This window comes from Ictalurus punctatus, chromosome 29, assembly GCF_001660625.3.
Source record: "Ictalurus punctatus breed USDA103 chromosome 29, Coco_2.0, whole genome shotgun sequence".
Taxonomy (NCBI): domain Eukaryota; kingdom Metazoa; phylum Chordata; class Actinopteri; order Siluriformes; family Ictaluridae; genus Ictalurus; species Ictalurus punctatus.
The window spans coordinates 6,857,987-6,872,485 of NC_030444.2; the positions used below are offsets into that span (position 1 = coordinate 6,857,987).

The following is a 14,499-nucleotide window of genomic DNA, read 5'->3' on the forward strand; positions in this document are numbered from 1 at the left end:
GAGAAAGAGAGAGAGAGAGATACTCGGGTTGATCTGATTTTAGCACACTGTACCTGCGCGGATGTAGTCTACTGCATGTCAAAAGAAAACCGAGTGCAGGATTAAATATTCAAAAATATCAAAGGCAAACTCCTCCCCGGTGATGTCGTGATAAATCGGATCCACCTTTAATTACTGCTTTCCACTTTGATGCTTTCACTGCAATCTCTTCTCTGTGCTGTAAGTTAAGTGGTGAGAGTTATGTCCTGATCCAATCTACTTAGAAAAAGAAGAAAAAAAACACAACCAAAACAAATCTGCTCTGAGAGAAAGGCTATAGAATGGGGGATCAGAAAGAAGTGACCATGGTCCAGAGGTCCACTTCATTCAGCATCAAGAGTCTGCTGCTGCCGTCTAAAAGCGAGGCGCGAGACACAGGGCTGTGTGAGAAGAGCGCGTTTACACCAGGATCCGACTCGGAAAAACTTACCGATCAGACCGACATGGAACATTCTTCACTCGAAACGGAGAAGTCGAAGAAGGCAGATGGTAAAGCGAGCGATAAAGGGGAATCCGGTAAAAACGGCAAACTCGATAAGCCTCCGTTCAGCTACAACGCGCTGATTATGATGGCCATCCGCCAGAGTCCCGAGAAGCGGCTCACCCTGAACGGCATCTACGAGTTCATCATGCAAAACTTCCCTTATTACCGAGAGCACAAGCAAGGATGGCAGAATTCCATCCGCCACAATCTGAGCTTAAACAAATGCTTCGTTAAAGTCCCGAGGCATTACGATGACCCGGGAAAAGGGAACTACTGGATGCTGGACCCTTCGAGTGACGAGGTGTTTATAGGAGGGACGACGGGAAAACTGCGCCGGCGCTCCGCTACTTCACGAGGAAAACTGGCCATGAAGCGCGGGCTGCGATTCGCACCGCTCGGGTTTGGAATAAACGACAGGTCGAGTAATCCTCTGTACTGGCAAATCTCCCCCTTTTTATCCCTGCACCCTCCTTCTTACAACTCCTCAGCATCCGGATTTCTAAATCAGGGCCACGGTTATGGCTCACTCATCCCCGGAATGGATCAGCTGGGCAGCGGTGATCTTGGGCGGCCCATCTTCAGCTCTTCCGGAGGTCCTCTCGGTTTTACGAACACTTACGGGATGAGCTCGTCTCCGGTCGGGTTGATACAGAGCCAGCCAGGTTATTTGGGAAGCCCGCAGCAGCAACAGCACGCGCCCCCGCAGCAAAGCGCGTCACCGTTCGGCGTTTCAGTTACTTCGGCGCGAGCGCTGCTCTCCGACACGCTCAGGGCCACATTACCGTCTTTCTCCCCCGTCGGATCAGGCGACTTCCACGGAGTTTTTTCTCAGCACAAAAGAGTCCTTCCTAATACATATTTAAACTGAACCCAGGCTTCTAAACATGTTCTAAACATCTTCTAAACGCGCAAAATTTGTAGGAATTCTAACGAAACCGCGCACAGGACGCTACTGTGATTCTGTTCCTGGAGTTTTACCTCACCAAAAAAATGTCATTAATTGTTTCTGAAACTGAACTTCAGCTCTACAAAAGGCCAACCCGATCTCAAGTAAAATTTGTAGGAATTCTAATGAGATCTTACAAATGAGAAGCTGAAAAGTCACGACCCGCAGTTTAACCTTTTAATCACAGACTGTTTCCGGTGTTCGGCTTCTGAAGGGACATTTATATCTTTGTGCCAAGACTATATCTAGATTTGCCAAAGGTAAATGCTATAGCGCATGTTATTTATATTGTGTTCAAATAATTCCAACACTTTTAAGCGGTTCGACTGAAGTCTTATATTTATGTAAAATTGTATTTAATTTTTAGTGATTAGCATCATTGTATTAACCCGGTATTATGAAGCATCCTATAAAAAAAATGTTAATTATTTATGTACATATGTCTTATGGAGTTAGTCGTATTTTTTTTTAAAACAAACAACCCCGTGTGTCCTTAGTGTATAGCTAGACCTATATATATATATATATATATATATATATATATATATATATATATATATATATATATATATATATATATAGGGTAATATTTTGCACAATTATTATATTGCACAATTATTCATAATTTTTAAACAGAATTAGACATTTGTTTATATTTTAGGTATCATATTATCAATGTCAGCTTTAAGGCCTAAATATAAAGGCCTAAATTCACCATGTTTTTCACGTTAAACCCCCACAAATGAGCCAAGAGCAACACATTGGCTAGGTATAAACATACACGGGAAAGCCACTAACATCAGTTGGATTTAATTGAATACTGGTGTTAATATTATGCTACTGTAGGTTAGTAAACAATAATAGTCTAAAACCAGAACCTCCCCTTTTTTTTGTAAGGAACAGTGTATACACTTCAATACTGTTGCAGTTTAATTCAACTCAATTCAATTTTATTTGTATAGAACTTTTTACAATGCACATTGTCTCAAAGCAGCTTTACAGAAACATATATACACAGTATACAGATTTTAAATGTGCAAATTTAGTCCAATTGAGCGAGCCGGTGGTGACAGTGGCAAGGAAAAACTCCCTAAGAGTTAAGAGGAAGAAACCTTGAGAGGAACCAGACTGAGAAGGGAACCCATCATCATCATGTCTGTGTGCCTCAGCAAAAATTGAGATTCATCAAACCAGGCTATGTATTTCCATTCTTCAGCTGTCCAGTTTTGTTGAGCCTGTACACACTGCAGCCTCAGCTTTCTGTTCTTAACTAACAGAAGTGGAACCCAACATTGTCTTCTGCTGTTGTACTGTAGCCTCAAGGTTAGATGTTTTTCACAGTCTGAGATGCTTTTCTGCTCACCACAAATGTATCTACAGAAAGATTATCTAAATTACTATAGTTTTTCTACCAGATTGAACCAGTCTGGCCATTCTCCAGTGACCTCTCTCATCAACAAGGCGTTTCCATTTGCAGACCTGCCATTTACTGGATGTTTTCCTTTATTGCATCATTCTGAATAAACTCTAGAGACTTTTGTATGTGAAAAGCCCAGGAGATTAGCAAAGAAATACTCAAACCCCTCTGTCTGGCATCAACAATTATGCCATGGCCAAAATCACTTAGATCACATTTTCTCCATTTTGATGGTTTTTGTGAACATTACCCAAAGCCTATGATCTGTATCTGCATGATTTTATACACTGCTGCCACACGATTGGCTGATTAGATAATTTCATAAATGAGTAGGTGTACAGGTGTTCCTAATAAAGTGTTCGGTGAGTGTATAACATTTTATTATAATGTCTCAGAAAAAGGAGAAAACCCCTATTTATTTTAAAACAGTATTAGACACTTGTTTCTATTTTATCTCTCATATTAGCATGTCAAATTGATATAAGCAAAATTAGGTATACAGCTTGTTTATTGAGTTAAAGGACTAAATTCACCGATTTTTTTTCACGTTAAAAACAATGAGCGAAGAGCTCCACTTTGGCCAGGTATAAACACACAGGAAAATCGCTAACTTCTCAGTTTGGTTTAAATGAACACCGGTGTTTATTCTAGGATACTGTAGTAACGGTAAAACAATAATAGTCTAAAACCAGACTCTTCCTTTTTTGGAAAGTTACACGTCAATAGGCCCCCAATTGTAGTTTCTTGGTCGAAATTTTTCTATGTTTATTATTTATATATAAATTTGGCCTGTGGAACGGGTTCTGTTTTTTTAGTGCTTTTACTTTTGAAAATCAATTGTTTGGTCAAATAATAAGGCACAATTGGGATATTTCTTCACAGCCCCTGTTTTTTAAGCTACATGCTAGTTCATATTCATCTTAAGGTGAACGGCGCGCTAGCAGAGAAGCTCTTACTATTATGAAAATATTAAAAGCTTGATTTCATGTAGTCTACTTGTAATTTAATAAACCTATTTGTAAAAACAAAAACTATTATATATATATATATATATATATATATATATATATATATATATATATATATATATATATATATATCGGCTATGAATTCTAAAAAACATTTTGTCGCTGAACTTCGTTTAGATCAATGGCAAGATTTTAACAATCAGTTTTAACATGTATTTACGTGTCTGTTTCTGTGATGAAAATCCCCCCCCCCCAAAAAAAAAAAAAAAAAAAATTTCTTTGGGCATTTCTCTGTGTAAATGGGAAAAAATTGTACACAAAGGTGACGAGTGATTCTATGTGTCACCGAAGTTCTGCTGCTATTATTACTCTTGACAACAACAGCAACAGCAACAACGACAACAACAATAATACAGTCCAAATACAAATTAGTTCCAAATAAAATAAGATGGAACTATAGCAGTGGAACACAAATATTTTTAGGATACACACACACTTTTCCATTAATGGCAATATATTTAACCATTCAACCATCTTGCAGAAACACATTAAAGCAGTTTAGAATAAGTAAACTTGGCTGTGAATCACGCGGAATTTTTATTTTGCTTTGGCATTGTGAAATGTTTCATCAGCAGAGGGGGATGTGCAGTGGGACAGCAGCAGGGTTCTCGGGTCGATCCTGAGCTTGGGTTATTATGTGCTGACTGAGTTTCTGCATCTTCTCCTCGCGTCCACGTAGATTTCCTCCAGCACGCTGGTAGGTGGACTGGATACTCTAAATTATCTCCAGGTGTGTGTGTGCGTGCATGCGCGCGTGCGCGTGCCTGCGTGTATGTGTGTGTGTGAGAGAGAGATCCTAAAAGTATTTCTTCGTGTGTGTGTGTGTGTGTGTGTGTGATCCTAAAAGTATTTCTGTGCTCCATGCTATTCTGTCTTCTTCTTCTTCTTCTTCTTCTTCTTCTTTTTCTTCTTCTTCTTCTTCTTCTTCTTCTTCTTCTATTCGCAGGTCATTTGTATTTGGACCATTATTATTATTATTATTATTATTATTATTATTATTATTATTATTATTATGTTCTCGTCTCACACCCATTGTTCCTGGAATAGGCTCCAGGTCCACCGAGTGAATGAAGGATTCATAAGCAGAATAATAATTTTTTAAAAAAACAGGAAAAAAAAATTGAATAAAGTCATAAAATAAAATTATATAAATTAAAGGTATTTTCACGAGTAAAAATGCAATAACACTAAGAAAATCAACTATGATTTAATACCCCAAACCTAAATAGGCTATATTATTATAGGTTTATTATTAGTAGTAGTATAAATCTATTATTATTATTGTTGTTGTTGTTGTTGTTGTTGTTGTTGTTGTTGTTGTTGTTATGATTATTTTGACAATATTATTATTAAAATTATTTTTCAGTAGTTCTTTAAAGGTTCACTGGATAATAACAGATAATTTACAGATTATTCCTGTAAAGTGTTCCCCCTGAAGCCCTTTGTGATAAGGCAACACTCTGTTATATGGTCCTAGGAGGTTTTCCTAAGAAGAAGAACATTTCCTGAGTATGTAGGTTAAAAGCTAACAGAACTACCTACAAAGTGCGCATGCCCAGCAGCACGAGCAGCATTTCGTGCCAACACTAATGTTCAGCGTAGATCGCTGGCATGACCTGTCACTTCTAATTATAGCCTGTTTAGTTCAAGGATTTTTTTTTAGGGCTAATCTAAATGCTTATTAAAATGCTAATGATGCTAACAGCAATCCCGCCTTCTGCTGGCCGTCAAATCTGAGAGTTTAGTTTTTCTTGTCATTTCACTGCTGATTTGAAGTTACATATCGATGCTTTGATGTGACCTTTCCTGCACCGCTGTATTCACCTCTGTGCACAGCTGGACTCACAATTCACAGTTTTCACAATTAATTCATGTACACAAGCTGTACTCAGTTATGATAACACTAAAAGCTAATTTGAGTTTTAAAAAAATAGTTGCATTGCAAATATGATTAAAGATCATTTAAAAACCATTTAGTCTAATTTAAATAAAATATTATGTGTATTGAAGTTGCTTATATTTTCTCGATTTTAGACCTGTTGTCAAACTACTAACTAACATTTTTGAAAGTTAATTGTGTTAAAAGGGAAGAGATAAATACTGTATTCTCAAATAAACATCACACAAAGGGAAAATGTAGTTTATAATGAATTTATCGGGCTAGTATATGGCTAATAGTGATGATCATCAAAATCACTGCTCAGGGACTGTGAAAGAAGAGATACTACACAATTCTGTCATTGTGCGAACACAATCTTTAGCCTCAACTGATCTTACAAACTGAAATGCAGCAAAGAGTTTTGTAATTGTGTGGCTCATATAAAACATAGTGGAAAGAGGAAAAATGATTTGTGTTCGGTGCAAAACCTGTTTCAAATGTGATATGCTTTCATTTGATATGAATTTTGTATTTTTTAACGAAGTTGGTAAGACTACATACTCAGAATCAATATTTTCCTCCTTACTTTTACACTGGCCAGCCACTATGATCTGTTAAATAACAAAACTAATTAAAAAACTAATTTAATAACTCATTTATCCCACATCTGTACATCTGTAACCTTTAACCATAATGTAACCATAGTTTTTTAATAGAAAATCTAAATCTAATCTAATGATTAATATAATAAAAATATTTAAAGAGAACGTTTGTATTTCTATAATTAAAACCGGATTTAAATGAAATTTCTATTTGGGCAGATGGAAAAACTATGCTAAATTATTATTTTAAAGACATCTGGATTGTGAAACGCTTATTTTATTTATATCAATCAGTCAGTAGATGATTGAGGCTTTAGGTAGGTAGGCTACCCTAAGTTATTTTTTTTAATCTATTCCATGAAATGTTTATTATTTAATTTTCGAATATATTTTTCTACTTATAAAAATGAGACGCTGCTATGATAATTAACCTTGATTAATATTATTTAATTTATATGCTATAAAAATATATTGATATGGTTCTTTGGAACCCATACGGAATACTGCGCTCCCTATACTGATAAACAAATAACGTAATATAGTGTATAAAACTATAAATAATAAATACACTATAAATACACAAATATGGAATTACCCAACTTTCAATGTTTTCGGTGCATCTAGAATATTTTGATAGTTCAAAATAGATAGGTGAATGCTGAGAGCCGACCCGCATAAGTCCGCCGTTTTATTTTATTTATTTATTTATTTTTTATATGTAGGCATTGTCTTTACTCATTCATTTGCTCATCCATCTTCAGTAACGGCTGCCGCTGAAACCTGTTTTCAACATCCGAGCTGTTCGTTTGCGGGAACCCTGAAGCATGCATGTTTTTTTTTAATTTATTTATTTTTTTTTACAAGCGTGGACTTGTTTTTCCTCAAACTGAATACATAGTTCAAACATTTACATTCTAGGTTTAAAAACAAAAGTATGAACCTCTGGGGTAACAGGCACATAAATTCGAGATAAATTGGAGTCAGGCCCTAAAAAAGGCACATAAAGTCTGGTTACTCACAGTGTCTGCTCTACTTAAGAAAGATGTGTTGATGTGAACCAACACATTTCAGAGGACACAACCAAGCAGGAGTCATGGGTTTGGGCTGCTATGCTGACTCAGAGCCTGGACAGCTTGCAATTATTGAGGGAACAATGAATTAAAAATTGTAGCAAGAAAGTTTACAGGAGAATGTCACGGTAGTGCTTTGATGATGCATAAATACATTGAACCAAAACACACAAGTAAACCTACATTAAATTATTTTTTATAATGACCAAGTATGAGTCCAGACCTTACCCCATTTCAGATGCTACTGCATGACTTGAAAAAGGCTGTACATGCAAGAAATCCTAGTAAACGGTGAATTGTACTAAAATGTTATTGAACTGAAATAGCTTCGGTGTAATCATCTCAAATTCCTTCTCACTGTACAAATCTCATATGCAGCCACTTAGTGGAGGTTATTCTACCCGTTATTAAATAAAAGGATTTGAATCATTTTCTCAGCTGTGAATTATTAATTACTGAGTTCAATTAATACTTGAAGAGTACAGCAGTTGAGGAAGAATGTGTTTGTCTATTATTATTATCACTTGGTCTTAAATGAAAATCAGAGCACATAATTATTGTAGAATCCTAATTCTAAGAGGACACAACAACTTTTTTTTGCAACTTTTTTTTCAGTCTGTAAAGAAATGGTTTGCAGAATCTGGTGTGGAAGAACAAAAATCCTTTGCGGATAAGATTGGACAACCTTAGGGAAATAAGGAGAGGTCACCTGCTTTTCCTGGCTACATCACAAGAGATATACTGTCAGGAAGAGAAAGGCTATGAGCACAGTGCAGTGTGCCCGATTTGCCTGATCAGGTTACATGAAGGAATGTAATTATTTTAGCAGGAATTGGTTTATTTTTCTGGTCTGGATGTTGATAAATTTGCACCACAGACTGAAAAGGTCAGTCCAGATGTTTCTATCCACAACCACAGATTCCTACTCCACCTGGGAGATCCCCAGACATTCCCAAGCCAATTAATATAATCTCTTCAGCGAGTTCTTGATCTGCCCCAAGATGCCAGACACAGCTCTAATGGTAGCTGACCAGGACGCGTCCTTGTAAGGTGCCCAAACCACCTCGCAGGAGCAGCAACTGAACTCCAAAGCTGTACACACAGAGAGTAAACCCAACCACCCTAATACATGAACTCCTCCACTATAGCTAAGGAATCTGTTGACTGTGCTATTGTGGGCTAGGATCATTAGGACCTCTGAAGAGAAAAGAGACAGTTTAAAAAACAAACTTTATGACAACGTTGGTTGACATTCATTGTATATAGTGTTCTGCAATAAGTTAGATTTTTTCTGTGAGACTGATGAGATAAGTTATGATAAGATACCAGAACAAAAACATTTATTAATACCTCATGGGGAAATTAAAGTGTAACAGCAGCTTTATAAGTGAAGAATATAATGTGTGAGAGTGTAGAAATATAATTTTAACAGAGTGACAATATGAAAAGAATACAAAAAGAACAATAGCATATTGCAATAAAAACTATATCGGAAATGTTTAGATTTTTAAAAATAATTATTTTGTTTCATTCTATACACTGTCAGCAATGTGCTAATTGTATTGCCATTCGTGGCATATGACTCTGTGGCACTTTGCAGTTCTTACAGTGATAAGAAAATGATATAAAATGAATGATATGATACAATATAATTCTTGGAAGACTCAGCTTTATTAGATGAAGATCAGTTCATATGTGATAAAGGAAGGGAAATTTCACCTCAAAATTTTTTTTTTTGCATTAGCCTTTTCCTTATTATAAGCATTTTCAACTACATCATGCCAGAAAGTTCACTTTCTGTATTTTATCATGTAATAGAGGCTTTTCTACTACGGCAGATAATTCAATTTTACTTTCTGTCAAGTCCCAAAAACTTTCTTCAGAGTGCCATCATTGACACTGTGGCTTTATGTCTTCAGTGTGCTTGATGACTTGTAAACTAATCAGGCTAAGGACACTTGCATTTGTGCAACTGTGACCCTTACTATAGGGCAGGTGAAGAGGTTAAACAAACTGAGTCAGTAATCCTGCTATTCTGACAGTGCATTCAGTGGTAAATCCACAATACTTTAAATACTTCCTGGAAGTGAGGTCACATAAAAGTTCAAAGAAATTCAAATGAGCAAGTGCAATTTCATTGAATTCACAAGAATTTCACTAGAAGGCTTAAGTTATGCCCACTAAGCCTGCCCTTCTGCCTGTGGAGGTATTTGTTCTGATTATATTAAATGAATGAATGTATGGATGGATAGATGGCTAAAAGAACAAAGAAGCAAAACAAATAAAAACATCTAATGTAGCAATAATGTGTTAATTAATGTAAAAAACAACAACAACAACAACCTCCTCTTTTTGTCTGTCTCTTGAATTGTTATCAATGTACTGAAGAACATTTAAGTCTTACCTCAGTCTGGATGTGGATTCAGATCTACACATCCAGATTCACCCACTGGATGTGTCTCCGATGTGTTTCCATACAATTCTAATCTGTTTTGGCAGCTCCAGCTTTCAATTATCAGTTATTAGTGGTTGAATTTACATTTATGGCCTTTTTGTTTTGAGAGAGCTATTAAGTGGTTAATAATTAATGGAATATGTAATGGAAGCCTTATTTGTGAGCTACCTAGTTAGACCATTGCACAGCAGGAACTCCAATTCCCAGAATCCCCTGCAGACAACCATGCCCCCCTCAGCCAAACTTGATTCTGATCAAACTTTCCCATGTATTAACTGAACTCTCCTTTTGCTCATTATCTCCGTAGTTTCTTGAATATAGGTCCCTTAGTTTGTAACTCACTTAATGATACACTTATACATAATAGAATATAAGAGCAATATGAGGAAATCTGCTTCATACTCCACCACAGTAGGTGCATAGCTACTTAAAGGTTTTTACCAAACTGCCATGAAAAGGGGTGACACAATAGTGCAGCAGATGCCATTGCACAGCTCCAGGATCTCTGCTGGATTCTGAGCTCAGGTTACATTACATTCTGTGCACAGTTTCTCCCTGTGGATGTATGGGTTTCCTTTGAGTTCTCTGGTTTCCTCTAATCTTCCAAAAACATGCTAGTAAATTGGCCATGCCAAATGGCCCCTAGGTATGACTGCTGTGTGTGTGTGTGTGTGTGTGTGTGTATCTATCCCACCTCTTGCCCAGTGTTCCTCTATAGGCTTCAGATACACTGTAACCTTTACTAGGATAAAGTGCTTAGTGAAAATGAGTGTGTGTCATTAAGCAGGGATAAATACTGGTTGTAAAGCACAAATAAAATGAAGAAGAACACAGATATATAATTGCTTGCTCTTGAGCCTTCATTTCTAAACTTATTTTTCTATAGTGATCTTCCAGCTGTAATTAGAAATCTGTTCACCTAAAACATTGATATGAGACAATGGTGCACTGAACAACTAGTATATTTGTGTTCATTTTGTTTCCCAATGTTAGTGTAAAATGCTTGAAAAATCAACAGAGAGCTTACTGAAAATCCTAATATTTGAATTTATGACCTTATGATTATTAGCACAGAATCACTGAACTTCCACTACCATACTGACTTTAATTATATTGAATTTGGGTTCAGAAACATTCCCAAAATGGCCTTTTAAATATCATTCCACAAAAATACACCCTTACTCTTGCATTTTATCATTTGTGAAAACTGCTACTCTGAAAAGCAGGATTTATTTTTTTAATGTTTCGATTGTTCAGGAGGAGAATGTCACAATCGCTTTCACAACAAAAGCTCAAGCAGAGATGGTCTTGTATAGTGTGTAGGTGAGCAGTGGTATCTCAGTGGTTGAGACGTTGGGCTACTGATTGGAAGGTCACAAGCTCAAACCCCATCACTACCAAGCTACCACTGATGGCCCTTGAGCAAGCCCTCAACTGCTCAGCTGTATAAATGAAATAATTGTAAGTCGCCCTGGATAAGGTGTCTGCCAAATGCTGTAAATGTAATGTGTATCTCACTCTGTTCCAAAAACGAAACAAAAACAATACCCTACCCTTAATTATAAACAAAGCCGAACATAATAGTCATGTTAATCTGCTTTTGTCTCTGTCTCAAAAATATACGTATGTTTAAGTTAGCCAGTTGTGATAGTAGTACTGAACTCTGACACTTGTTGACAATACACCAATTTTATACTTTACAAACTGCAGATAAATGTAATGAATTTGTTGTATATAAACTCACTTAAATGGTGGTCTATATAATAACCTATCTTATCTTCTAGAATAATACAAACATTAACAGCCCTTAATGGAAAATCATGCCTTCTTACAAATTAGAAAACATGAAACATGAATCACATTATTAACCATAATATCACATCTTATACTGGAAAACTGAAGTGAAGGACCAAAATGACATGCTTAGATGTGAGACATTGTTTACTGAATAGATGCTGAGCTGTTGAATACTGTGATATACAGTAAAATAAATAAATAAAAAATAATAATAATAAAAAATAAACTTAAAAAAAACAAACAAAACAAAACTGAAGGTGTGGTACATATTTAAAATGAAATTCCAACTTTGCCCTTGTCAGATGTTCCAGCTTCCATTCCTGGAAAAAAAGAAGAACAATTTACCTGAACCAGTATAGAATTAAGTAAGTAAGACGATTATCATAATCAGTAAGAAAATAATTATGAAATGCATAGAGGATATAGTGTCATCCAAAACTATCAAATTGATTAAAATTGAGTCAACATAGGTATAATATGGTATTTATTTAGAGATTTAGTGTAACAGTCTCGTTAGTTTACAATATCATTTTCTTTATACATATAAATATAGACAAACTACATACACATAATTTATTTTATATTAGTACAGTAAGACATTCTTAGATATTATAGGAAATACATCTGTAAACCACTACCCAAATTTTGGCACTTCAATGCAAACCTGACTACAAACCAGAGGGTCATAGTTGCTCAGTGAATAAGATCCTGTGCTCATGACTAGAAGATTGTCTGTTCACAATTGGCTCCTTTGCCCCTTAACCTTCAACTGCTCAGCACTGTCCTTGAATTGAATACACTTGTAAGCTGTTTTGGATGAAATCTTCTGCCAAATAAATAAATGTAAATATAAACTGAAAACAATGCGTTCTGGGAAACAGTCTTCATGCTGGATAGTAAACCCACAGCACACCTGGAAGCATTTTCTTGCAAACAGACAGACGAAATATTTCCACAACCAATGTAAACATACACCCTTCCACTTTAGTTACATCACCACAAAAGGGAGTTATAGAATTAGTATGAAACACTGATTGCTTTTGAATGACCCTTTCCTCCTTTCTTCTGGTTTAGGTTTTATATAACATAGGTTTTATTTAGGTTTTATTTATATTTATGGAGATTTACCTTTGTCTCATCTGTTTAAACTTTTGATCCCAATTAACAAAATAACACCATTACAGAATATTCATTAGTCCATAATGTTATGTTGGATATACCCAGTAACTTCAGGTGTTGCACTAGTACAGTGCCTCTGAGAAGCATTCAACGCCTTTGAACATTTTATGGACTTAATTTGGATTATGTGTCATGATCCAGTAAATTATTTTTTTAATGTAAAAATTATTTACATAAAAAAACATGAACATTTAGATTGCATAAGAAGATATTCACCCCCTTACTGTGAAACCCCCAAATTAGTTCTGGTGCAACCAGTTGCCTTTAGAATTTACAGAATTAGTTGAATGGAGTTCACTTGTGTGTAACGGAACTTGATCTCAATATAATACACCTGTTCCTGCAAGGGTCCAGAGTTCAGAAACTGAAACAGCATCATAAAACCAGAGGAGCTATCAAAAAAAGAAAAAATCTGGAACACAATGAAAAAATTTTTGGTTATAAAAAAATGTCCCGAATCTGATTTGACATCCAAATATCCAAAATTGTGACTAGATTTTGTCTAGCACCATTATTTAAAAAATAAATCCATTATTTAAAAAATAAATCCATTATTTAAAAAATAAATGAATATGGAACAGCCATGACTGCCTGGAGGAGGTTGTCCACCACAAGTGTCTGGATAGTTCAGCAGTGTGTCATATCACAGCAAACCAGTGACCACATTTCCCATACTGCACTGTGGCCTACAAACATGGCCACCAAGGACTGCAATTCCCAGAACACTCACACACACACAAACACACAGACACAGAACACTCACACTCATTCTAATCACGTACACCTGCATCCAATTCACAGCACTCACAACCACGCCATATAAGTGACTTTTAGAACACTATGACTTTGTGAAGTATTACACTCAGTTGCGTAGTCTCTGTCGTAGCTGCAAGCCTTATCTCGTGTTTGCTTTTCTTGTTATAGACTTTGTTTACCCTGTTGACCTCAATTCTCTGCTCTGCCTTGTGTAGCGTGTAAGTGTAGTTCTCAAATGACCTCAGACCAACTGAGGACACTTTAGATTTGTCCATAGACTTAACTGTCAGTTATGTTTAGCTCTCATGAGATCTACGCTACCACACTTTAACTTCTCATCATGAGGTATGCAACACACATATTATTTGTTAACATCTGACATAGCTGTGATATAATGGCTACATCACTCTCCTCTCCACCAATAGCTGGTGTGTGGTGGATGTTCTGATGCACTATGGCTACTGTCACATTATCCAGGTGGATGTTACACACTGGTGGTGGTTTAAGAGACACCCCCTCCCCAACCCCCCCCCCCCCCCCCCCCCCATGTAAAGCATTTTGAATGCCTAGAAAAGTGCTTTATACAGTAAATCTAAGGAATTGTGAGTATATGGAAGAATATGTGATATAAATGTGAGTGTTTATAAGGGTGTAGATGGCTGTCAAGTTTTTTTTATTCGTTTGTTTTTTAAATGACTACTTGTAACATTGCCAGTGGTTTGCCTTAAATAAACATAATATTAGTTCTATTTTATGTTGTGTGTATTATTAATTATATGAACTATTCATTACTAACTCGTTTATTATTAAAGATAGTATTGATGGCATAATATCACATAATGTAAAA

The 14,499-nt window shown here is 36.0% G+C and overlaps 1 protein-coding gene across 1 annotated transcript; it reads left to right on the plus strand.

The window, feature by feature from the left end:
- Window positions 1-1,966, plus strand: foxg1d (forkhead box G1d). The gene has a single exon (XM_017460932.3). The coding sequence runs from the start codon at window positions 321-323 to the stop codon at window positions 1,389-1,391; it is 1,071 nt and encodes a 356-aa protein (XP_017316421.1). The 5' UTR covers window positions 1-320; the 3' UTR covers window positions 1,392-1,966.
- The last annotated feature ends 12,533 nt before the right edge of the window (window positions 1,967-14,499 follow it).

What these genes read in the sequence shown, in the direction of transcription:
- foxg1d (XM_017460932.3), top strand. Translation starts at nt 321, where the DNA reads ATGGGGGATCAGAAAGAAGTGACCATGGTCCAGAGGTCCACTTCATTC.